This window comes from Cervus canadensis, chromosome 16 (genome assembly GCF_019320065.1).
Source record: "Cervus canadensis isolate Bull #8, Minnesota chromosome 16, ASM1932006v1, whole genome shotgun sequence".
Classification (NCBI taxonomy): Eukaryota; Metazoa; Chordata; class Mammalia; order Artiodactyla; family Cervidae; genus Cervus; species Cervus canadensis.
This window is the reverse complement of record NC_057401.1, coordinates 18,151,206-18,178,004: the sequence shown is the minus strand read 5'-3', so window position 1 is coordinate 18,178,004 and position 26,799 is coordinate 18,151,206. Positions and strand designations below refer to the sequence as shown.

General features: G+C 38.3%; 1 protein-coding gene across 1 annotated transcript in view; it reads right to left on the bottom strand.

Annotated features, from left to right (window-relative positions):
- The window catches only part of PDE4D (phosphodiesterase 4D), a 1,564,543-nt gene that overhangs the window by 1,233,912 nt on the left and 303,832 nt on the right, over nucleotides 1-26,799 (bottom strand). The window contains exon 4 of the mRNA XM_043488571.1: nucleotides 4,012-4,146. Coding sequence (XP_043344506.1) covers nucleotides 4,012-4,053 — 42 coding nt within the window. The 5' untranslated portion in view covers nucleotides 4,054-4,146. The remainder of the gene's footprint in view (nucleotides 1-4,011; nucleotides 4,147-26,799) is intronic.

The following is a 26,799-nucleotide window of genomic DNA, read 5'->3' as shown; positions in this document are numbered from 1 at the left end:
TCGGAACCTAACACTCGAAAACAATGATTATTATTCTGAACATGAAGACTAGCAAATCTACTACTTTAAAGATGATTTTCAACAGAACTACAAGCTTCACGTGTTAAATTTTTAACATTAGGAGAGTCATACTGTATTAATACTTCATTGGAGAAATGTCAAGGAAAACTTGAATCACAGATCTGATGCTGGGGTCACTGTAAATGACTCCTTTCCTTTTGGAACAAATGGATTAAAAAGAGTCAATAGAGTTAACTCAGGTCACTAAAGGGGTGGGGTAGAGTCTTGACTACTGTAGCAAATTAAACTATTTAATTAAAAACAGAGTTGTTACTATAAGCATCTTCATAAAATTTTCTAACATATTTTAAAACTAAGTTCATGGCATCTGGTCCCATCACTTTATGGCAAATAGACGAGGAAACAGTGGAAACAGTGGCTGACTTTATTTTTTGAGGCTCCAAAATCACTGCAGATGGTGATTGCAGCCATGAAATTAAAAGACGCTTACTCCTTGGAAGGAAAGTTATGACCAACCTAGACGGCATATTTAAAAGCAGAGACATTACTCTGCCAACAAAGGTCCGTCTAGTCAAGGCTATAGTTTTTCCAGTAGTCATGTATGGATGTGAGAGTTGGACCATAAAGAAAACTGAGCACCAAAGAACTGATGCTTTTGAACTGTGGTGTTGGAGAAGACTCTTGAGAGTCCCTTGGACTGCAAGGAGATCCAACTAGTCCATCCTAACGGAGATCAGTCCTGGGTGTTCATTGGAAGGACTGATGTTAAAGCTGAAACTCCAGTACTTTGGCCACCTCATGCGAAGGGCTGACCCATTGGAAAAGACCCTGATGCTGGGAAAGATTGAGGGCAGGAGGAGAAGGGGACGACAGAGGATGAGATGGTTGGATGGCATCACCGACTCAATGGACATGAGTTTGGGTAAACTCTGGGAGTTCGTGATGGACAGGGAGGCCTGGCATGCTGTGGTTCATGGGGTTGCAAAGAGTTGGACACGACTGAGTGACTGAACTGAACTGAACTATGTTGACTATTCTCTGTCTGTCCTAAATTGCTATACTTTGCAGGTAGCAGGGGGGAAAAATCCTAGATGTCTACAACTAAATGCTGCTCCAGGTAAATTAAAAGGCATCATGTAAACATATTTGAGGCTGGAGAAGGCAAGTTTTAAATAGAGACATTCATTGATCTATTATGATTCAGAATAGTAAGTAAAAATTAAAACTTTTTCTACATGGCATTTTCCTGCTATGAAACTTATAGGAGAGTAATAATTCACCAATCACTTTTCCAATCATTATTTTGAGATAGGATGGTTTTACAGTAAAATGTAAAATTCTGTAATTACCGTGTAAGTGTCACTTGTTCAGTCCCATTAAAGCAAAAGTCAGAACAGCAAGAATTGTCCCCAGATTCAACAGATGACAAAGGCACTTCCTGAGGTTAACGACACAGAGAGAAATCTGAGCTATGCCCTTGATGTATGGACAAAGAACCAAAACCTGGGGAAAATGTGGCCTTAAGCACCCGAAGAGGCATAAAACTCAAAGCAGTCATATAAGAACTTTAATTATATTTGCAAAAATAAAATGCCAGTCCAATAGGAGATGGCTTGAAAACTTTAAAAAGAGATAAGTCCCTCATACCACAAAACTTGTAGGAGAATCTTCTCCTTGTCATAGCCAGTGGGATCATGTCTCACTTTTGCACTGTCCAATGTCCAGTTCCTCCCTTTTGTACCTACTACTACTATAAATTATCCTCCCAAACTAGCAAAATGTCACTTAAAGTAAAAATGGTTTGCTTATATTTAACATTTTTCATGCATCCCTTCCAAATAAAGGAAGAATTCAGAGCCCTCATCATTAAAAGGACACTGTACCAGGTCTTCAAAGAGAGGAGAAAAATATGAACACTGCTTTAAGTACTCAAGAACAAATCAGGTGACTGTCATAAATAAAGATGGTCTTTTTTCCCCTCCCATTTCGTGTGCCTTAGGTTTTCACAATGACAGATACAAGATACACAGAGACATGCAGGGAGGAGCAGAGGCCGTTTTCAACACTTACAACATTCCCTTTTATTTTCAAATGTCATAATGCCAAAGAAAAATATTCTCAGATCCAAAATCAAATTAATTATTTAAACCTTCCTCACCAAAAATGGGAAATAGCTAAGTGTACAATTTTGAACCCTGTTACGGCAAAGACTTAAGGAGAGGGGATGACATTCTTTAGCTAGTGCAAACTAAACTTTAAAAACTCTAAAGTGACAAGTTTTCACTAGGCAGAGAGCCTGGCTCTTTTCTCTGATAAACAGCAGTCTCTTGCTCAGAGTCATTTAATTAAGTGGAAGCACTTTCTTTATGCCAGTGGATTCTCAAGAAGCTAAGAAGCAGTGAAATGAGAGCTCTACTGTTCACATTTGGACAAATGTAGGCAACTCAGATTCTCTTAATCTTGGAAGCATGAGCCTTTCCACCAAGATGAAAATTTCTGCATTAAGCAAATATAAATAGGAAATCTCCTAGCATCATTAAGTACTCAGAGTTCCTTAAAGTCACAGTTCAATTAATCATTTTCTTTTAGAATATTTTTCTCCAAGAACAGGGAAATGTTTAACAATAAGTTTTAAATTATCCATAATATTCTCTTTTGCCTCTATACATTTTCTTCATATGGCATGTCTCTGAAATTTAATAAAAGAAAGAAGTATTATGTGAATGATTGCTTTCAAATTTAACTTAAGAAAAACTCAGTAACAGGAAGATGTTTTTGCAGTTTGGTAATTTGTATGCAGGTCACCTTCTATCACAATGAGAAACTGTGTGATAATAGAAGGAATTCCAGGCTCCATGCCATGGCCCTTGATTTTACATAATAATCCATACATCTGAACACCAAAATAAAAAAAGGAATCTGGACATTCCCTCAGAGTTTGTTGAATTTCCTTTGTTGGTTATTAAACAAAGTTACTACTCAGTCCAAGAACAGGCACACTTTGGGATACATCCTCACTTGTTTTTAAAAACCCTACTGGGCACTATACTTCCTTCCCCATTACTCCTGCATCACTCACCCTTAAAAGCTGGATGGTAATTAATTCTACAGAAAGAATTAACGATGGCCTTGGGCCATCACCAAGAATCTCTGGTTATAACACAAAAGCATTCTGTACTAGAGAAATGTGTTTGCATTTGTGGTTTTTCTGATGCCTTCAAACGAATGTTCCTACGTCATAACTACATCTGTTTGGATGCCTTTTTCCCCCTTGGGTAGATGAACAAAGGGACATGTTCTTAGAGTTCTAAAGGAAATCAACAGTCTACTTTCATTCTTGCCTTGTGTAGCTTTCTTTGAGTTGCTCTGTTTGTTCATGCTTTCTTTCATAAATTAGTAGAAATTTAAAAATTATCACAAATTTGGTACCTTAAGAACACTAAGTGAATAAGACAATCTCTATCAAAAATAAAACAAAAAATTAAAGGAGAAAAGAGATTAGAGACATACTCCAGGGTAGAAAACTCAGAAGTGATGACCCACTGATTAAGTGTTCACATTTTTCATCAAGTACGTGAACTTGCAGAACGTGATTGATTGAAGTACCCTGTAATGTAAGTTCAATTTACCCTTTTGGACTTGTCTGGGAAGTTTGCTACTCAAGACATAAATTTCTTCAGTTTCAACTTTTTATATTTTATGCATGCGTCTAAAAATCAGGGTGTCCGATATCTTGCCAGTGGGCATATACAAATGAATGGTAAGGCATGTAAACTGGCTGAAAGAGAATTCCCATCAAATGTCAACCAGGCCACTGAGACAAACAAGTCTTCATTTGTTAATAAGCTGTGTACAATTAGAGAACTGAAAGTCAACCAAGAGTTTCTCACGAGTCTGATCATGAAAGCACAGTATTAAAATCCAAAAGAAAACAGTAAAAAGTTGTGGGTACACAGTTTTAGAAAATAAATGAAAACAAAAGGTACTTACACTTTTGCTCCGGGAAAGCAAATCACAGGTATTTCTTTTCATGGTGGTGCTTTAAGTAATTCAAACAGGCAATAGTTGTTTCCAATGTCACTGCTCTCACTGCAACAATTATCCACTCAAAACCCAATTGGCATTCTGAAGAGAAAGGCAAGGAAATGTTTAATCAAGTATATGATTAACACATGCACTTTGAAATGCTGTCTTAGAGTGGGACAGTAATTCTTCAATTATTCATCAAAACAGGCTAAAACGGTGCCGTGTCTAAGCTGTAAAAGTACACACAAGCAACATTTCCAAAACAGCTTTTGTTAAATGTAAGTTAGAGATTTCAGGCACCATCTGTTTTTCATTAAATATTTAAGTCTACATTTCTAGTGGCTGAAAAAAAAAATAGGTATGGTAGTCACAACCTAAAGTTACACATATGAAATGAAGATGCATGCTGACTTGCGTATATCCTGATTCTGGCTGGTACAGCTAGGGACTTCTCAATTTTCCGCCTCGGGATCGCTAAAGTAGCTTTGTTCACTGCTGGAATCTTAACCCACATCTGAAAGCCCTCTGACCACGGCATCATGGCCTCTTGTTTCACTGGCAATAATCTACAGTACGTGGAAGACATCCCAGTGGCTCTTCAGTGAATTAGTGACCTCCCTACCCATTCAGTTCAAAGAGGTTCCAAGAAATGCTTGAGAGAAATTGTTTACCTAGTCAAGCAGCAACTATTATCTTAAGAATATTCCACAGCAGTTGCCACATGAAAGACGTGATAGCCACATTGCCTACTCTTCACTTCCACTAAGAAGATGAATCTGTGTTTTGAGCTTTGAAGAAAGAGCAAAGAGAATAGTTAAACGCACTGTGTTTCATTTCTGACATTCAGCTCTATCTGGACATAGCTTAGAGGCTCATGGGGTATATTGGCATGTGGGCTGAAGTGCCTTTTGGGAAAGAAGCTCCCCTAAGCAAAAGAGGATGAAGCAGACAGTCCTGACCAAACCACAAGAACTCTGACATTGTAGGTATAGACTGATTCTAACCGCAGCATGTAGTTCTATCACTTAGATTTGTTCTAAGCTTCTCAGAAGACTTATGTCTGAGGGTGAATGAAAAGAGTTTAACAGTGAGCAAGGGCTGAAGGAGTTTGTTTTGCTCAAATGACTGAAAAATATCGAAGTGCAGTGTAGTGTGAACTATACATTCAAAAAATAATCAAAACAAAAAACTATGTACTTAAAAAAAAAAAAAACATATAAAACTAAAGGAGAGAGGACTCCAGGGTACACAGTCTATGTGGGCCTCTGGGAGGAGGCCAGCTTGCAGCAGCCGGAGAACCCAGCCAACCCCACACCAGTGGACAGGTTTCTTCACTTGGTAAGGTGCAGTAACACCCTCTCAAGGCTCAAAGATTTGTTTGGACACATGTGAGTCACACCTCAAGATTTATGAAAATAAAAGGGCGATGTTTTTAAGGAGGCAAGAGACCCCACAACAGTACATTGGAGCCAGAATCAGAGAAATAGCATTTATTATTGCTCAGAATATACCTAGATACAACTTGGGGACCCAAAAGGCACCAAGGAAAAAAGTCTTTTTCTGGGGTTGATTAAAATGCTTGCCTGAGATTAGAGAGAGGAAAAAAAGATGTACAATCAAATGTGAGTTGTTCGAATAAATATGTTCACTTTGAATATGAACGGATTTTTTTTAAGGGAGTTGGGGTTAGAAGGTGGAACGGACCCACAAATGCTAAGTTCTCAGCTACCATACCTCTGGGAATTTAGTCGCTTTCATTGATTAGTCATAATGCTAAACATTTCCTGAGTTTTCAGAAAATGTGAAATTATGTTATTCACCTAGATCAATCTAAGAAGTGAAGATAAATAATATAAACTGCGAACTAAATATTTCATACATAGGGAGGGAAAAAATCAGTTAAATTCTTTGGGAAGCTTACGCACTATATCAGAGAAAAACTCATTCAAAATATTTAATTATTCATTCAGTATTTAATGAATACCCTTAAAGGTAACCATGGAATAGTTGCCCCAGTGGACTAGTGACTCAGTGATTTTAAATTAACTAATCAGTCAAATTTTTAAAAAAGGATTTGATCTGATAAGCCTTGCTGAATTAATCAGGTTTTTAGCAAATTTGCCTTACATATTTAAAGACCATCATTAAGAACTACTTTCCTTTAGGAATTTAGAACTTGTAGAAATCTGAATAGGCAAAAGGATTTAATTGAATACTGACAGTAGATCCGATGACCTTCCTCAGTCTGTATACCTAAGGAGACAATATGGCCTTGTTAAAGAGTATGAACCGTGAAACCAAATAGATAGGTTAGAATTTCACCCCTCCAGTGGAATTCTGTGCAGCTTGAGGTAAGTTACTTGACCTCTCTGAGCTTTTTTCAAATCTGAAAAAGGGCTATAATAATGTTCATTTGTGTTTGAGTTTAAATGAACTAGTGGGTATAAAGTAGTGCCTAGGAGACAATGCTAGGCTATCACCACCACCACCACCATCATCATCCATCATTACTACCTTTTTTCCTCTTAATATCAAATAGCAAGCAACCACAACATTTTTTCCCTTAAAAGTCTAAAATCCTTCAAATAAAAGAGTCTTAGGCAAATATACTTTCAATTAAGCAGTAATGAAAAACATACCAGTTCAGGTCCCAGAACACACTCATATTAGGATCATTTAAGGAGGGTTATGTAAAGAGACTGTTTTAAAAGATGTGAGTAGGACAGAGAAATCCATAAAGGATGGTGAAGTAGCTGGAGCTAGCTGTAATGGAGTTTTTACCACCCCAGGCTAAAGGGACAAGGAGAGGGATGGGTCAGTATTCCCAGACAATAACCTGGCATAGAGTGGGCTGCCTTGAGAAGGAAGGTTATTGTCTGGGACATAGCTAGCCTCAGGTGACTCTGAAGGGCAAGAGATGAGGGAATAAACTTGATTACACTCTCCTCTATCCCTCCGATCTCCTGCTGGGACTCCCCACCAGCCAAATGCAAGGAAGCCAGAGGACAGAAAAAGCTGCTGCCTACAACTCATTGGCCAACCTCCTGCGGGCAAAGTGACTCCTAGGGTGGGGCAGGGAGGAGGATGTAGCTGAGGGGACAGGAAAGCTGTTCCACACAAATCTGATCTACAGTCTATGAAGAGGATGGCACTTTTCTGCCATCTCATCTCAGCAGAAGAAAAACATCTATCATTTAATTTAATCCTTCCAACAACTCTTGAGGTAGGTATTGTTATTATCCCCATCACAAAGAAGATGAAAAAATCAGCTTCAAGAAGTAGGTTGCCAAGGAAATAGCAGCAGAACCAGGATTCCAACCTGATTTGTCCAACTTCAAAGTCCAATTATTTGTGTATCCTAATATCTTGCTTTGCTGCCAAAATCATGGATCAATGCATTTTTTAAAAAATTGAAGTATAGTTGATTTGGAGAAGGAAATGGCAACCCACTCCAGTATTCTTGCCTGGAGAATCCCATGGACAGAGGAGCCTGGTGGACTACAGTCCATGGGGTCGCAAAGAGTCGGACACAGCTGAGCACACAGCACATAGTTGATTGGCTCAGATGAAAAGAATCTGCCTGTGATGCAGGAGACCTGGGTTCGATCCCTGGGCAGGGAAGATCCCTTGGAGAAGGGAATGGCAATCCTCTCAAGTATTCTTGCCTGGAGAATTCCATGGACAGAGGAACCTGGCAGTCCGTGGGGTCACAAACAGTCAGACACAACTGAGTCACTAACATGTCTACTTTCTTTATAGTTGATTTACAATGTTATATTAAAATAAAAAAAAAAAATAAATAAAATCAGGTATACAGCAAAGTGATTCTGTTATAATACAGACAGATAGGTAGATAGAGATGTATCTGTTCTTTTTTAGATTTTTTTCCATTATAGGCTACTACAAGATACTGAATATAGTTCCTTGTGCTATAATTAGGCTCCTGTTGTTTATCTATTTTATATATAATAGTGTGTATCTGTTAATCCCAAACTCTTAATTTATCCCTCTCTCCCTGCTTTCCCCTTTAATAGCCGTAAGTTTGTTTTCTATGTCTATGGGTCTATTTCTCTTTTGTAAATATGTGATACCACTTAGATGTAGAATCTAAAAAAAAATGACTCAAATGAAGCAACGTATTTTAATTTTCAATAAGTAGTAACCTCTGCAAGCATCAAGCTGAGCCTAAACCAAAGAATGTTTGATTAAAAAAAATCTCCTCTCAGCAAGGCAGTTATCTTAGCTCCTACAAATTCCTCCTTCAGCAAAGATAATGCAGTGAGGCAGCAGAAATACTTTCTCTCTCCAAGTGCAGGAAAACGCCAACCAGGTTGGGGGAGACACACAGGCGATTTCATCACTAGAGGAATTTTCACATAAACGTTAATTAGGGAGAAGGAAGAGTCAGCTCCAGCAGAAAACACACTTTAGGAAATAAAAATGAAGAGAGTAGCTAAGTCAGATAGAGGGTGTTGGCACATTCAGAGACAGAATCTGAGCTGGAGCACCAGGATAAATTTTGCTGCTTTGATGCAAGGAAAGGGAGTTAAGACAAGTTCTTTCCTGGAGACTGAGAATTTACAGAGTGGAAACACCTCATCTGTGAGCCGTCTCACCTGGGTTTTAGAAGAAATAGATTCCACTTGTATCAGTTTCATACACATGAGCTGGACAGTGTTAGGAAAATCCCTTACCTTTTTTCTTCTACCAGCTATTAGCTTCTCTGTAAAGATAACAGTATTTCCATAACCCACCTTACAGGGTGGTCTGGGGTGAATTTGATAATATCTGAGAAAGTTTTCTAGAAACTATAAAGTTCCCTGCAAATGTCAATTAATTCTATTCATTTAAAAAACAAATGTGCCAATGCATTCTATATATGAGTGGAAAGGGGTTCTAACTATTTGCAAATATTAGAGAGGATATTAAAAGTATTTTATATGTTTCAGAGGAATTTTTTCATTCTTCATTTACCTCCCTTGGAACTAACATTTTTTTTCTTCTGCATAATAGTAAATATGTTTTGATTGCTGAATTATAAAGCCGCTGAAATGCATTAATTTAAAATATGTATTTATTGAGCATCTCATATGTGCTAGGCAGTGTACTAATTTCTCAGATGTCCACCAAACTTTCCAGATTCAGGGAGAAAGGATTATGAGGGTGCAGTTGCCTATGAATGATCAAGGAATCTGTGTCTCCAATTTGATGTCTTCTCCACCTCATCAAGATAGATTTGTGTAAGGCAGCAGAAAGTAGACATGAAAGTGAAACCAGGATAGGTGCTCTCTTTTCTTTATTAGATTCTAATCTAAAAGGAAAATACTAGAAATGGCACAAATATAAAAAGTTATATCACTACAAAAGACCAAATGAACTGCAATAAAAACAAACTCAATGTATCAAAGATCATGCACCAAAATATGTACAGGCAAGAAATCAGGAGGCAGCAATGCAAGAACTAAATGCTAAAACAGTCAAAAGAAAAGAAGCACATGAGGGTATAAAAATCAGGTCTTTCATGACAGTGAGAGTTGTCGCCATAGCTCACAAGTGCCTGCTAATTGGCACTTCCCACACATATGGTGGGTAAATTAGACATCTGCCTCAGCGTCCCTCTGCTAAGTCTGTAGTAGAGACAAAGGAAGAAGGTAAACTTCTACTTTCCAAAGTTGTGAATTAAGACAAAGGATACCTTCTTGGTTCAGATTTAAACATTATCATAGTGGTTTCTTATTTATACCTCCTTTTTTTCTAGGGTAGCCTGTGAAGGTTGTCTGTTATCTGAGTGCCTGCTAGAAGCTGTAGAACCTGAAATCTAGAAAGAGTTCACAGTGTAATGAGGAAACTGAGGTATAAGAGTGAACTTGATCTGCCTAAGGTCACAGAGGTACCTCCTTGGACAAGGTAGAAGTTAGGCCGAGGCCTCTGCACTGTTGTCCAGGGTTCTGCCCAGCTGAGGAATCTGCCTTGTGCTGGGGTTCTCTTAAAACCCACTCTATACGCCAACCCACTGGCCCCTCTCAGCATGCCCAGCAAAGCTCAACAATTTGGTTCTTGCTGGAGTCAGAACAATTTACTTACAACACAAGGATGGCCTGTATTAGGAGGTCATAACTCCTGCTCTGGAGGCTGGGCCCCTTCAGTTACCTCTGCATGGACCCAGAGGTGTTTGAACCAGAGGAGCCAGGTGATGTGTAATTCACATCTTTAATCTGACCTTGTCCCATACTGTCTTCACAAAGTGAACCATAAACCCTCATCTGAACGGTCTAATCGCTCTAACACCTGAGCCACGTGGATTTCTATCTGATATCCCTACATATACATCCTCAGTATTCTTCAATTCACCAACCTTTCTAAATCCTTCTAGTCTTCAAAATCCAGCAAAAGTTTTTCCTTCTATTGACAATTTGCCCTGCAGCACCATGTCATGTAATTTTCTGCTTTCTCTGAATACTAACAATAAGGCCTTCATTGCACCACAAAATAATATACTATCTTTCATTTCTTTCACTAATTGCTTTATAGGTTTAGTTTTCCTCCCTCAAATGGGGGTTGAATAAAGTACATTTTAATGTCTTTTCTGCACTGAAAGTTATATGTTTATAAAATAAAAATTCTAAAAGTTGAGAGTAAATCACTATCATTCCTTTTGCCCTTTTTATAATGTTGAACATAGTGTTGAATATTCAGCAACTGCTTAACAAAATATATTTTTAAAATAAAAGTATAAATCCATAAGAAAAACATGAGTATTTTAATTAATAACCAGTGTAAATTGGAAATAAAAATGTATCAAAATGTGGAAAATATTCAACCTCAGTATTTAATGAAGAGATGAAAATTAAAATCTCAAGGTTTTTGCTTGTCTTGCTTACAAATGAGCTAATTTAAGGTTTTTAAAAAAAAAATATTTGATATGGTATATATGATAAAATATGCAACACATATATTGCTTATCAGTTTCAAACTGATATAAGTCTTTGGAAAGGAATTTGATAGTAAAGTACCAAAATCTATAATGGTATTATATATTTTGACATAGTAATTCAGAAATAACATGAAATATGGAAAGCACTTTATATTCAAAACATTCTCAGCAATGCTAATTACAATTACAAAAATTTGGAAACAATTTAGATGTGCAATAATAATGGAATAGCTAAAGAAAATATGAGAAACCTCATGACGTACTATGCAGTTAAAAATAGATTTTCACAAGAGATTTTAATTACATGAGAAAATTCCCCTGCTATAATGTTAAATGAAAAGAGCAAGATTAAAGTTGTATATACAGTATGATCCTTTCTCATACCCCGAGCTCTCTGAGCTTTCAAATTTATGCATTTGAAAGCATGCCAGATGACTCTACTTGGAAGATCCACAAGCATCTCAAATACAACATATCCATGTATGAACTCAACCTTTTTCCTTTCTTCACTCCCAAATATGTTCTCCTTGCATCCTCTTCCTCTCAGTTAATGGCACCACCATCCACCCAGCCACAGCAGCCAAAATCCTGAGCCTCTCCCACTCCTGGTCACCCACGCTCAATCAGTGGTTGTACTCTGCCATGCACCTGGCAAAAATTTCACAATTCTATCCTCTCTTTGCATGTTTCCCACCACTACTCTGAAAACTCTTTCAGAGTTTTACCTGCACCATTTCAGGTACCTTGTAATATGCTTTCTTGTCATCACCACTACCTGCCTATCCCTCCATACATCATATTTCACTCGTTTGTTATACTGAGCTGCTTGTGGTTCCCCATGCACTCCATGCTGTTTCCCACCTCTGTGTCCTTGTGTTCTGTTTTTTTCTTTTTTCTTTTCTTTTCCTCTTCCCTATATATCCATTTTCTTCCTTCTTTACTTGACTACTCCTGTTTCAAAACAGTTGAAATGTCATCTCCTCCTGGAAGAGTTTCCTGATTCTCTCACCATTTCTAGCCCCACCTTCACTGCCAACTTGGACCCAGGCCTCTCCCTTCCACCTTCCGTGTCTTCTGAAGGCCCCAAGTGCATATTTGCCAAATTATACTGCAATGATCTGTGTCTCACTGACACTGCCATTCTGAACTCTATGAACCTTGAGGCTAAAAAACATTTCATGCTTGTATATGCAATCATCACATAACATACACTCATATTTTTTTCACTGAATTCTGCCAAATTGAACTGCTTCCCTTGACTAGAATTATGAGAAGGAAAGCACATTTTGTCTCTACACTAAAAAACACTTTCCTGTGTACTTTATCCAAATCCATCATTCTATTGCCTTCTTTTCCCCAAAACAATAACAGCAGTCCCTCCTCTCCCTTCACCATTGACTAGACACTTGTGGTACGCAATCAACTCTGCTATGGTCTAGGGATGCAAAGATAAATGTGATAAAAAAAAAAAAAATCACTCTCCACAAGAGGCTCACAGACTAGAGGGGGAGAGAGACAAATAGCACAACACAATACGTGCTCTGACAGAGGCTCAGAATAGCTGGTGTGGGACCCAGAGGAGGCAGAAAGTGATTCATCTGCCTCATGGCTTCAAAGTCTGTTCCCAGTTATTCTGCTCTTACGAACACTCTAAGTTATTCAAATACCACTTCATATACTGATGTTTTCCCCCAAGTAGAGAGAAAGGAATGTGGAAGTCAGGCCAAGCAGTTCCTTTCATCTCTTTGCATGTCTGGTTAGACCTCTGTTCCTGCAGAAGAGGCAGCTATGGGACTTTACACCCAGGACATATTCTGTAATGTGAATCATCTATTCAAATGATTTATAGATAATCACACTCATGTAAAAGAACAGAAGCCACTTTTGATTTCAGCACAAATTTACTGTAAAATAATTGATGTTTTGCAAAATGAAAGGACATCATTTGGCTCCTAAGATAGCTCAGTGCTTCACTTCCAAGGGTACAGAAGTGCCAAAATACCTACTCTTTCAACATTTCTCTTGACCAGTATTTCAAACTTGTTCAACTGAGTTGCTTGGCAGCAGATAAATGACCTCTTTCTAGGATTCCATGGCTGCAGCCTTTTCCCCACCTGAAATAACTGCAGCTCCCTAAAATACCACGCTTCACCCTAAATACAAGGCCAGGGACTTTCCAATTCATTTCTCACAAATGTAGGGTCTGTTAATTGAGTATCTTATCCTCGTTTTAGCTTCCTGCTGCAGTAGGAAAGTTACAACAGAAGCTTCTTTTCAACAACTTTTCTAACTATATCCCTCCCATTGCCTCATTATGGTGCCCTTCCAGGCCTGGGCAGTGGGAGGTGACTAGAGCAGTTTAGTTTTGCGAATCACAGGACAGCATTCTGCATAGTCTGCTGGCCTGAGGCCAGGAGGGAAGGAGCCTCTGGGATGTGTCATTGTCAGCTAAATTATAACAGATCCATTGACAGCCTCAAGACAAAACCCCCTGAGTCTTCATGAGGGAACACAAAATGACTGCAAGACATCTTCCCAAAATCTCTGGTTTAAGCAGCTCACTACCTACAAAAGAAGGTGGAGTTCACTGGAGCACTGAGGCCTTTTGCTTTTTCAATACTTTCCTGCCCTGTATCAGGGTAAAGTAAAAGTCTACCATTTGAGTACTTTTAAATTTGAGAAGCATTTGAATGGCATTGTCATGGAAGGCTATGGGATATATGCACAGACTGTAATCTACAAATCATGCATTCCAAATCATAGTCAGTACTTTCCATCACGAGATCAGCTCAGTTCTAAAATATGAACAATTCTCTCTCTCTAGTTAAGACAAGAAACACATGCAGATGATGGATGGATGGATTGATGGATGGATGGACAGAAAGACACATGAAACAGAGAAAGAGAGCTGGGGAGAGGGAGAGGGAAAATAGACTATCCACATCATAGATTGTTAATTCTATTATGTATAGCTTTCCAAATCGGAGCTGTAGAAATAGAACTCACATCTCTAAGTTATAATGAGCCAGACACCACCAGTACGCTTCTCTCATAGCTCAGTTGGTAAAAAATCTGCCTGCGATGCAGGAGATCGGGGTTCAATTCCTGGGTCAGGAAGAGCCCCTGGAGAAGGAGATGGCAATCCACTTCAGTGTTCTGGCCTGGAAAACCCCACGGACGGAGGAGCCTGGCGGGCTACAGTCCATGGGGTTGCAAGAGTCGGACACAACTTAGCAACTAAACCACCATCACCAGACACTATCAGAAGGTTCTTTTAAAATCAACACACCCCTTTGTTCCTCAGTTGTTTTCATTCATTTAGCTATGAATCCTACCTTTTATTTTCCTGCAAAATCTACACTGTGAACAACTCCCTTAAGACAAATTCAGTCAGTTCATTTCAGTTGCTCAGTCATGTCCAACTTATGTGACCCCATGGACTGCAGCACGCCAGGCTTCCCTGTCCATCACCAACTCCCAGAGCTTGCTCAGACTCATGTGCATTGAGTCAGTGATGCCATCCAACCATCTCATCCTCTGTCATCCCCTCTCTTCCTGCCCTCAATCTTTCTCAGCATCAGGGTCTTTTCCAATGAGTCAGCCCTTTGCATCAGGTGGCCAAAGTATTGGAGTTTCAGCTTCAGCATCTGTTCTTCCAATGAATATTCAGGACTGATTTCCTTTAGAATTGACTGGTTTCTCTCCTTGCAGTCCAAGGGACTATCAAGAGTCTTCTCCAACACCACAGTTTAAAAGCATCAATTCTTTGGTGTTCAGCTTTCTTTATAGTCCAACTCTCACATCCATACATGACTAATGGAAAAACCATAGCTTTGACTAGAAGGAACTTTGTCAGCAAAGCAAGGTCTCTGCTTTTTAATATGGTGTCCAGGTTGGTCATAGCTTTGCTTCCAAGGAGTAAACGTCTTTTCAACTTCATGGCTGCAGCCACCATCTGCAATGATTTTGGAGCCCAAGAAAATAGATTCTGTCACTGTTTCCATTGTTTATTCATTTATTTGCCATGGAGTGATGGGACTGGATCCCATGATTTTAGTCTTTTGAATGTTGAGTTTTAAGTCAGCTTTTTCACTCTCCTCTTTCACTTTCATCAAGAGGCTTTTTAGTTTCTCTTCTCTTTCTGCCATAAGGGTGGTGTCATCTGCATATCTGAGGTTATTGATATTTCTCCCGGCTTGATTCCAGCTTGTGCTTCTTCCAGCCCAGCACTTCAGATGATGTACACTGAATATAAGTTAAATAAGCAAGGTGACAATATACAGCCTTGACATACTCCTTTACCAGTTTGGAACTATGTCCATGTCTGGTTCTGTTACTTCTTGACCTGCATACAGATTTCTCAGGAGGCAGGTAAGGTGGTCTCATATTAGCATCTCTTGAAGAATTTTCCACCGTTTGTTTTGCTCTACATAGTCAAAGGCTTTGGCATAATCAATAAAGCAGAAATAGATGTTTTTCTGTAATTCCTTGCTTTTTCTATGATCCAACAGATGTTGGCAATTTGATCTCTGGTTTCTCTGCCTTTTCTAAATCCCTCTTGAACATCTGAAGTTCATGGTTCATGTACTGTTGAAGCCTGGCTTGGAGAATTTCGAGCATTACATTGCTAGCATGTGAGATTAGTGTAATTGTGGGATAGTTTGAGCATTCTTTGGCATTACCCTTCTTTGGGATTGGAATGAAAACTGGCCTTTTCCAGTTCTGTGGCCACTGCTGAGTTTTCCAAATTTGCTGGCATATTGAGTGGAACACTTTCACAGCATCATCTTTTAGGATTTGAAATAGCTCAACTGAAATTCCATCACCTCCACTAGCTTTGTTCATAGTGATGCTTCCTAAGGCTCACTTGACTTCACATTCCAGGATGTCTGACTCTAGGTAAGTGATCACACCATCATGGTTATCTGGGTTATGAACATCTTTCTTGTATAGTTCTTCTGTGTATTCTTGCACCTTTTCTTAATATCATCTGCTTCTGTTAGGTACATATAATTTCTGTCCTTTATTGTGCCCATCTTTGCATGAAATGTTCCCTTGGTATCTCTAATTTTCTTGAAGAGATCTCTAGTCTTTCCCATTCGATTGTTCTCCTCTATTTCATTGCACTGATCACTGATTAAATTCATCCATTCCAGTCCATTTTAGTTCACTGATTTCTGAAATGTTGATGTTCACTCTTTCCATCTCCTGTTTGACCACTTCCAATTTGCCTTGATTCATGGACCTAACATTCCAGGTTCCTATGCAATATTGTTCTTTACAGCATGAGGCCTTGCTTCTATCACAAGTCACATCCACAACTGGGTGTTGTTTCTGCTTTGGCTCCGTCTCTTCATTCTTTCTGGAGTTATTTCTCCACTGATCTCCAGTAACATATTGGGCACCTACTGACCTGGGGAGTTCATCTTTCAGGGTCATATATTCTTGCTTTTTCATACTGTTCATGGGGTTCTCAAGGCAAGAATACTGAAGTGGTTTGCCATTCCCTTCTCCAGTGGACCACTCAGAACTCTCCACCATGTTCTTCCCAACTCAGGGATCGAACCCAGGTCTCCTGCATTGCAGGTAGATTCTTTATCAGCTGAGCCACAAGGGAAGCCCAAGAATACTGGAGTGGGTAGCCTATCCTTTCTCCAGCAGATCTGCCTGGCCCAGGAATTGAATCAGGGTCTCTTGCATTGCAAGTGGATTCTTTACCAGCTGAACCACAAGGGAACCCCTAAGACAAACTGCAACTGAATTATTTTAAGACTTAGTAATACTATTGGTTTAGATTACATGGGATACAATAGAATTCAAAGAAAATAAAATAAAATACAAAGAGACTGGGGCAGTTGGCAGAGCATCACACAGATTTGACTGAAAACAGGTGTATTAAAGATTTCTAATGAGGCTTCAATAGAAACAACTTTTATCCTAGCACCCTGTAATTCAGTACTCTCAAGCTATCATTTCTCCCTGATTATCAATTGCTATCCAAGGAATCACTGCCTGCAGATTTTATAAACAAAAGAAAAACAAGACATAAAATGAAAATGTTTGATGTTAACTAAAATAAACATAAGGAATAAATAAGGAAATTAACATAAATAAGAAATCAATGACTAGGAATAAAATCCCAAACCAATAGGTTCTCTGGCCCTTACAAAGTGACAACCTTTATCATCTTCGAGGGAATGAGCCCACTGTGGTGGGGTCATTAACATGCAGACAGTGAAAACTGCATGCTTCTCAACTTCAGCTTCTCAATGTTAGCTGGAGCCAAGGAACAAACAAATATTTAATCAACAATAAAGAGTAGTGTTTTTTAATGTTGAAATGAAAAGAAGCTAGACAATAAATTTGGAATTTTTCTCTTCAAAAGTTTCTCTGTTCTATCATTTTATTGTGGGCATTAAAGGTTATAAACAACAAAGTTAAGATCTATTAAGGCAGAGATGATAATACTCTTCTGCCAAGAGAGTCATTTTCAACATTTTCTGTCTCTTTCATATTCAGGATTATTTGTAGGAGATAGAATCAAATCAACCCTTCAGCAGAGTGCCAATTTTTTTCCAAGCAATTTTCATTCTTATGAAGAGAACTTTAGCTCACTTCATTTCAAAAGAAGGAATTTTAAGATATTACTGAAAGAATAAAAATTTATATTAGAAAACAAAAAGGCAAGTTACTGAAAGGAAGAACATATCTGCAAATGATACATCTGATAAGGGGCTAATAGCCAAAATACATAAGAAGCTCATACAAATCAATAGCAAAAAAACAAACAACCTGGTTAAACAAGAGGGAGAGGATCCGAATAGACATTTTTCCAAAGAAGACATACAGTTGGCCAACAGGCATGTGAAAAGATGTTCAACATCACCAATTATCAGGGAAATGAAAATCAAAACTACCATTTGATATCACCTCCTACCTGTTAGAATGGCTGTTATCAAAGAGACAAGAAATAACAAGTGTTGATGAGGAGGATATGGAGAAATGGGGACCCTCCTGCTCTGTTGGTGGGAATGAAAACTGGTACAGCCACTTGGAAAACAATATGGAGATTCCTCAAAAAATTAAACTAGCATATGATCCAGCAACTGCATTCCTGGGTATATATGCAAAGAAACACTAACTTGAAGAGATACATGCACTCCAATGTTCACAGCAGCATTATTTACAATAAACAAGATATGGAAGCAACCTAAGTGTCCATCAACAGACAAATGAATAAAAAAGATGTGCCATGTACACGCATACACACTGGAGTATTACCCAGTTATAAAAAAGAATAAAACTTTGCCATTTACAACAACCCTGATGGACCTGTAGGGTATGCTTAGTGAAATAAATCAAAGACAAATACCAAATGGTTCCATTCATATGCAAAATGTAAAACAAATGAATATAACAAAACATAGTCACAAATACAGAGAACAACCTAGTAGTCACCAGTTGGGAGAGGGAAGAGGGGAGGGGCAAGATAGGAGAAGCAGATTAAGAGGTACCGACTATTAGATACAAATGAAATAAGATACAAGGATGTAACATACAGCACAGGCAATATAGCCAATATTTTATAAAACTTTATATGGAGTATAATCTATAAAAATGTTTAATTACTGTGTTGTACCTGAAATTTATATATTATAGATGAACTATATACTTCAATTTTTAAAATCTAAATAAAATAGATGTTTATTCAGAGATGAAAAGGAAAAGAGCAAAACAAATTAGTGTAACAGTAAGAATTTTGGAATTAAAAAAAAAGAATTTTGGAATTAGTCATACTTGGATGCAAATTATGTTTTGGTCATTTCCTAATATTGTTACCTTGAGGACTCTATTTAACCCATTGGAATATCAAGCTCATGGTCAATATAAATGTAACTGGTGAAACCCCACACTGCAGGGGTAGAGTGTAGATTAAATGAGGGGCTGATAGGTCAGCACATACCAAACACTATACCTGGATCAGAGGAGGTGTTCCTTCAGTGTTAATTTTAATTTGTTTGTCCTTTACACTGAGGAAGAAAGCACCAGTTTTTTTGTTTTTTTTTTTTAAGGAGGCTCAGATTTTACTGATGCTGTAAAACTGTTTCATTGAAAATGGACTCTTTCCAGGATTATTATTTTGCAGTCAACACTGAGAGGAGCTTGTTCCTACACTCAAGTGCAGCACAAGATTTAATCTCTACTTTCTAAGCTCTTCCATGGCCTTCTGCAGGGTCAAACGAGCATTTCAAGCCTTATATCCAGGGCTTTGAAATTTTCTGCTGTTTACTTCTTTAAGTAATTTACTTCTTTAAGTACTCATCAATGAGTTTCAAAATGAACCCTGCCACTTTTACGGACAAGAAGTTAACTGCAAGCACCCACTCTCAACTGTTTACAGTTTCCAAGTGTCTCACAAATTTGAAAGGCTCTGAGTATAGAGAAAGGGCAAGCAGAGAAGCCTGACGCGTGGAAGAAAATGCCCCTCAGTTCACCATGATCCCCATGATTACCCAATAGTTTGCTGAGAGCCTGGTTGCTCTAATTGGAGCCTGTGCTGAATCATCACTATTCATGTGGTACCCATCTGGCACCTGAAATTAGATTCTGTTCCCTCTGCATTCATAATGGTGATGAAGGATGGAGCTACATAACAGAAAAAACTTGTAAAGATTATTTTGCTAATAGATGAATTTCTTAGCCAAGAAGAAGGAAAATGGCTGTTTCGTTTCTAAGGATGTGGTTTATTGGCTCAATTTTCTTAAAGGGCAATGATATTTGGGAAGCTGGAGTTTTATCTTTAAAAATGTCTCTAATTCACTGAAGGAGTAATGTAAGCCAAACTGTATAAACTGCAAAATAAAACCAAATTTAATGTCTGAAATCCAAGTAGCCAAGGAAAAGAAACTTGGAGTTAAAAGGCTGTTTAAGTTTCCAGCTCATAATATATCATACCATGGTATATAACACCATACTTCACTGTACCATAACAGAGATATTGTAACTAACCATTCTATTCTTAAATATTACTAGGGACTCAGAGCCCTTAAGCCACTACATTAGATAGAATTTTTTTTTGCCACATCTTGAAGCCTGCAGATCTTAGTTCCCAGGCTAGGGATTGAACCAAGGTCCTCAGCAGTGAAAGCACTGCGTCCTAACCACTGGATGACCAGGGAAGTCCCTAGACAGAGTTTTTAAGAAACTTTTTCTGTGGTGGTGGAATGGAGGGGAAGGGGGCGGTGGCGAGAAACTGGTTTATCACTTATGTGCTGTGCTGTGCTTAGTCACTCAGTCATGTCTGACTCTTTGCCACCCCATGGACTACAGCCTGCTAGGCTTCTCTGCCTATGGGATTCTCCAGGCAAGAATACTGGAATGGGTTCCATGCCCTCCTCCAGGGGATCTTCCCAACCCAGGGATCGAACCCAGGTCTCCCGCATTGCAGGTGGATTCTTTACCATCTGAGCCACCAGGGAAGCCCAGGAATACTGCAGTGGGTAGCCTAACCCATCTCCTAGGGATCTTCCTGACCCAGGAATCAAACCGGGGTCTCCTGCACTGCAGATGGATTCTTTACCAGCTGAGCTACTAGGGAAGCCCTTATCACTAATATTTAATATTACTCACTATTACAATATTTCAGATCCTTAAAAACTTAATAATTATCATTAACTATAAAATAATTATAAATTATTATTGGCTATTCAGCTATTCAGACCAAACTATCCTGGCTCTGCTACTTACCGTATGCTTTGGGCAAGTTACTGGGCCTCTCTGTATCTGATTCTCTGTTTGTAAACTAGAACTATGAGATCTTGCTTCAAACCATTACTGGAAGGAATATAGAATACATAGAGGTAAAGTGCTAGAAACAGTGACAACACATAGTAAACTCTCACTAAGGTACATCATCCTCATATTTCTTACTCTTAGGAAACTATGATTTGTTTACAGTGAATGTACAGTAAGTGTGATAGGGACCATTGCTTTGAAAATAATAAACTACTTTTGTATTCACTCTGTATCATGTTGTTCTGTAGTTACCTGTTCATTGAATCACTAATTTTAGTCTCAAATAGCTAATGTCTTGCTTGATGAAGGCTGGAGACATTCTCACTGATGTCAGAAGCAGGTGGACACTCACTGTTAACATATTTAGTTAACAATATCTTTAAAGTGCTAATTAGTAAGTCTAGTAGGAAAGAGTCATAAATATTGGCAAAAGGGAGGCAAATCTCTAATTATGTGAAAATCATAGAACTCTTTATTTGAAAGACTCCCTCCAAAATAAACTTGTTAAAAAAGAAACTAAAAAAAAAAAATGTTTAGTAAGTGTGTTAGTTCTGTGATAATTGCTCAGTGGACTATAGCCCACCAGGCTCGTCTGTCCATGGAATTCTCCAGGCAAGAACAGTGGAGTGGATTGCCATTCCCTTCTCCAGAGGATCATCCTGAACCACAGATCGAACTTGGGTCTCCTGCACTGCAGGTGAATTCTTTGCCATCTGAGCCGGCAGAGAAGCCAGCTAGTAAGGTGGGTTGGCTACAAATCAGTGTTTTCCTATATACCAACAACTGGAAGTATAATATTGCAAAACAACAACAATAGCCTATGAAACTAGACACTAAGATTTTAGAGATTTTGTTTGCATGTTCATTTACAAAGGTACAGGGGATATGTGGAGAAAAAGTATATAAAACTTTCTTTTTCAAATAACTTTTTGTTTTGTATTGAGAGATAGCTGATTACAAACAATGTTGAGGTAGTTTTGGGTGAACAGTGACGGGACTCAGCCATACATATACACGTATCCCTTGGATCCCAAACTCCCCTCCCATCCAGGCTGCCACAGAACTCTGCCATAGCAGAGTACCATGCACTATACATTAGGTCCCTGCTGGTTAATCAATGTAAATATAGCAGTGTGAAGGACATAAAAGAAGACACAGCAAAAACAGGTAACGTTTCTGAAGAAAGAATGTACAATTCCAATCATGTACAGTTCTAACCTGAGTTATTTATCTATTTGTTTACATTTAAATGCTTGTTACAGAAAGTTTCACAAATACACAAAGGCAGAGAAAACACGATCATGAACCCCAGGTACTCATCATGCAGCTAAACAGTATGAGTAAATTTCCGTTCTTGCTTTATCTATCCTAACACACGTTCTGCACTATACTCTCCTGCTTGCATAATTTAAAACATCATATAAATAAACATGTAAATATAGGTTGAGAATTTCTGAAAAACAATAATAACAAAAGAATTTTTATAATAATTAAAATAATTTAACCTGGTACCAGAGTAGAAGAAAAACCAGTGGGAATGAAAATAAAAAACAGATACAACTGTATATCATATACATATTTGATATTTGATAAAGGTAACATTTTTCTTTATCCCCAGTGTTTAAAGCATAGGTTACTCATTATCATTGGGTTGGGACAACTTGATAACCATTTAGATATAAAATATCTTCATCTCAGGCCAGAAAATATTCCAGATGAATTTAAGATTTAAATGAGAAAGATAAAGCCATGGAAGTAGTGAAATGGAACATTTGTAAATATTTTTTTTCTTTAAGGGTACAGCAGGTCTTTCGACATATCATATTTACTAGACACTTTCTTAAGTGCATAAATTAGGAATAAAATGATTTAACTAATTTTGAAAATAAAAAAATATATATATGTAAATTTTTTAAAATAGAAAACATAGACTAGGAGAAATCACAGTGCATTTTATAGATAAAGTTACAACATGAAGAACTCTTAGAAATCCATAGGAAAGTAATTAGCCTCCAACTAATAAAAAAATTAAAAAAAAAAGAAATCCATAGGAAAAATAACTTCTCAGTAGAAATACAGACAAAGAGCATGAAAAGGCAAATTCTCAAGAAGATAAACTTTTAAAGTAACATGGAAAAAAATCAACTTCACTAACAAGCACAAAGTAAATAAATAAAATAAGGAGATGCTCTAGTTTGTCCATTAGATGGTACATTAAAATAAAAAATAACACAGAATGTTGGAGCACTCATTTACTGCTGGTGGGAATATAATCAGTACAATATTTCTAGACAGATTTTTGGCAAATATATCAAAAGCCTGGTAAACACACATACCCTTTGAATCAGCATGAGACAAGGATACAGAGATGTATATGCAAAAATAATGATCAAAGTATTGCTTGTAATAGGAAAATATGTGAACAAAGTAAATATCCAACTACAAAAAATTATCAAAGTTAATATTTCTATAAAAAGCAAAGGAATATTTTGAAGCTATTAGAAATAATGATGTAGATGTATATACAAAGATGTTCATGATAAAACTACTAAGTGAAAAGCACAGCTTACTAATTGTATTTATAGTATTTCTATTTCAGTAAGCAACTCCAGGAGATAGTGAAGGACAAGGAAGCCTGGTGTGCTGCAGTTCATGGGATTGCAAAGAGTCGGACACGACTTAGTGACTAAACAACAACAAACTTCTGTACTATGCCTGTACATACACAGAACATAATCTGGAAAGACAGACATCAAAATATAACAGTGTTTAGATCTAGAATGACGGGAGATTTTAGCCTCTTGTGTCTGTGCATAATGTGATCTAATTATTCTGCAGTGGACATGTAGTATTTGTCTTATAAAATTAAGTAATAAAAAAGTACATACAGTTATAGCACTAAATATAGTTTGCAGCTACAGTTCAAAATTGTTGGAGACACAATGATCATGGAATTCCTTCATTAAAATTGGGTGGATGCTTCTAATAAGAGAGGTAAAGCAGGTTTTTCATGACTTGACAGGAGATGGGGTATTTCAGATTGTGAACATATATGCTTTGGCTGCTGTGAAATATGAAACAGCTTTGAAATTCAAGTATAATCATGGAAATTCAAACTTACAGTCTTTACAGTTAGTTCTCTTGAATACTAACAAGTAAATGAAAGAAAGTAATATTGAAAATAATACACGGTAACATGTTTATGTGAAGTGAAAGTCACTCAGTCGTGTCCAACTCTTTGTGACCCCATGAACTATACGGTCCATGGAATTTTCCAGGCCAGAATACTGGAGTGAGAAGCCTTTCCGGAAACTTCTCCAGGGGATCTTCCCAACCCAGTGATTGAACCCAGGTTAAGCTATCAGGGAAGCCCCAACACATTTATAAAAAAGCACAATTTTTAAATTTGCCAATCATCATTCCTAAAGTGAGCGTTAGTTTACACATTTCTGATGCAAAGTTTCATGAATGGAATTAACTGTATATGAAAACACTTGCCAAGAAATTTTCTGTAAATTAAAACAAAAGAACAACCAATAGAGAAAAGCCAAAGCAACTTGTTTAACCCAAGTGGGCAGAAAGTCTCCAGATGCCATATGCCCTCCACACAGCCTTCAAGAACCTTGATCAGCCAGAGCCTGGTTCAGCTCTGTGCCCAGTAACAATCCTGTTTCCAATCAAGAAGAATTTAAGAGCTTTGTATTGATGGGCAATGAGAGAGAGAGAAAGAAAACACACTTGAGTGGTAAGTTCTTGCCAGACATCATGTTATTGGTTTATATCCATTACTCCACTTTCAGAATCTGTGGAATAGGTGGTGTTCCCTATTACATTTATTAGTAAACAGTAAATGTAATTCCTATTACATTTACTCTGCAGATGTAAAACCAAGCCTAAGACAAATGAAGTGATTTCCCCAAAGCACCACAAAGTAAAAGTGTGAGTCAAATTCACATCTTTTTGGCTCAATGTTTTATGTCCCTTTCAAAAGGCTACAAAGACAAACCTGATTTAGTTAGTGTGTAGCAGTTGGAGAAGGTGTCCCAGGTGGCACAGTGGTGAAGAATCCACCTGACAATGGAAGAGATTCGTTCAAGAGACGGAGGTTTGATCCCTGGCTCAGGAAGATCCCCTGGAGGAGGAAATGGCAACCCTCTCCAGTATTCTTGCCTGGGAAACCCCATGGACAGAGGAGCCTGGCGGGCTACATTCCATGAGTCAGACATGACTGAGCACATATACACACACACACAGCAGTTGGAGATGGGCTAGCCTGGAGGTTCAGCAAACAGACTTTTGAGCCAGAATATCTGGGTTCAAAGCCCCACGCTGCCACTTGCTAGATGTGTGAGCCTGCACATGCTTCCAGACCTTTCTGTGATTGTTTCCTCCCCTGAAAGTGGGGGCAATAAGAGTACCTGCCTCACAGGTAAGGATTGATGGATAAGAGTTAAGGTGTAGAAAAGACATAGGACTTCTCCTGACAAATACTAAGCATCAGTAAACGTTAGCTATCTTTATTACTGTTTGTGAGTTTTTCAGGCCACTTCAGGCTCCGTCTTCAGCTGCTTGTCTTTACCTTATGCACCCTCTTTCTTGTCTCCCAGCTTTCTCCCTGCCTGCTCCCTAGGACTTCAAGCCTGACCCCCAGCTCAGTGACGGAGCCCCTCGCACACCAGGACTGCCCGCACTTAGGCCCTGTCTTGAAGTGCTCTGCCAGCCTCTGGGGGGCCCCTGGGAACCCCTGCGGGACCTTGGCTGTGCCCCCTACTACTTGCCACTCCCTCTCAGCACACTGCACTGCTTGCAAACTGGCAGAACATCTTTCTGTTTCTACCAGTGACAGCCACCCCTCACCTTGGAACAGATTCAGTTTCCAGATTGGCAGTACAAATCTTGAAAATGTTCCCAGTCAGACCCACTATTGTCCACTGGGCTTAAGCTCTCATTCAGAGAGAGAGCAAAGAGAAAGTTTCTCAAATAAGAGATTACGGCCCCTCCCATCTCCAAAGTACCCTTGAAAAGACAGTGCAAGCTAGGACCTACACGTGCACTTCAGTTTTTAAACTGTACAAATGTCACAGTATTTTACTGTTGCCACCAAGTGAGGCATCTCCAAACATGGTATGATTTGGAACAAAGAAATGATGTCCAAGTGTTTCTGGAGACAGGGCTTCTTTCTGCCTGCTGACCTTCTCAGCTTCTTTTGTTTCTGCCAAAACACATTCACTGGCTGCCTGCACTTGGTCAAAATCATGGCCAAAAAGAAGGATTTGCAGCATGACACCTGATTTGAAGTCACCTGGAGATCTTTCATCACTTTGCCACCTCTAATCTGATGTTAATGAATGCTCAACACTGCCTCAAAAGTTCAAATCCTTACAGATTAATACTATGGACACCTCCCTCAAGGAAGTAGCAAAGTATTGGGTTGGCCAAAAAGTTCACCCGGTTAGTGAATACACTGTTCAATACTGTTCTTGGCAAAAATGAAAAATGTGTTTTATTTGTATTTAAAACCAAATGAACTTTTTGGCCAAGCCAATATTTTCTGTAGCACAAGGCTACACAGAACAGTAAAATTCTGATCTTTCAAAGGCAGATTTCCCAATCTTCACCAGTGCCCCAGAAATGGAACAATGAATTCTTTGGCCTTGCCATTCATCCAAGGTTTCTTATGCTTTGTTTTCAATTTTTTAAATATTTGCATTTTCATTTTACTTTCTGAAGATATATGCTTTATATCTACACTATGCCTTTCAGCCAAGGTTCTCAAAACTACTTTATACCAACATTTCACAATGTGAAAGTGAGAATTCAAATTTCAGAGATAATGAAAGGGAAGCAAAATCTTCTAGTGACTTTTGAAACTATATCTATACACAGGATGCAGAGAGCCAATAATAGATTGGAAGGAACCACTGTTGGATAAACTACATTTTACTCTGTCCTAAAATGATGCCTTGGTTGCTAGCAGGACTCAGTAAATATTCACAATAAAAAAGCAAGTATTTGTTGAGCAT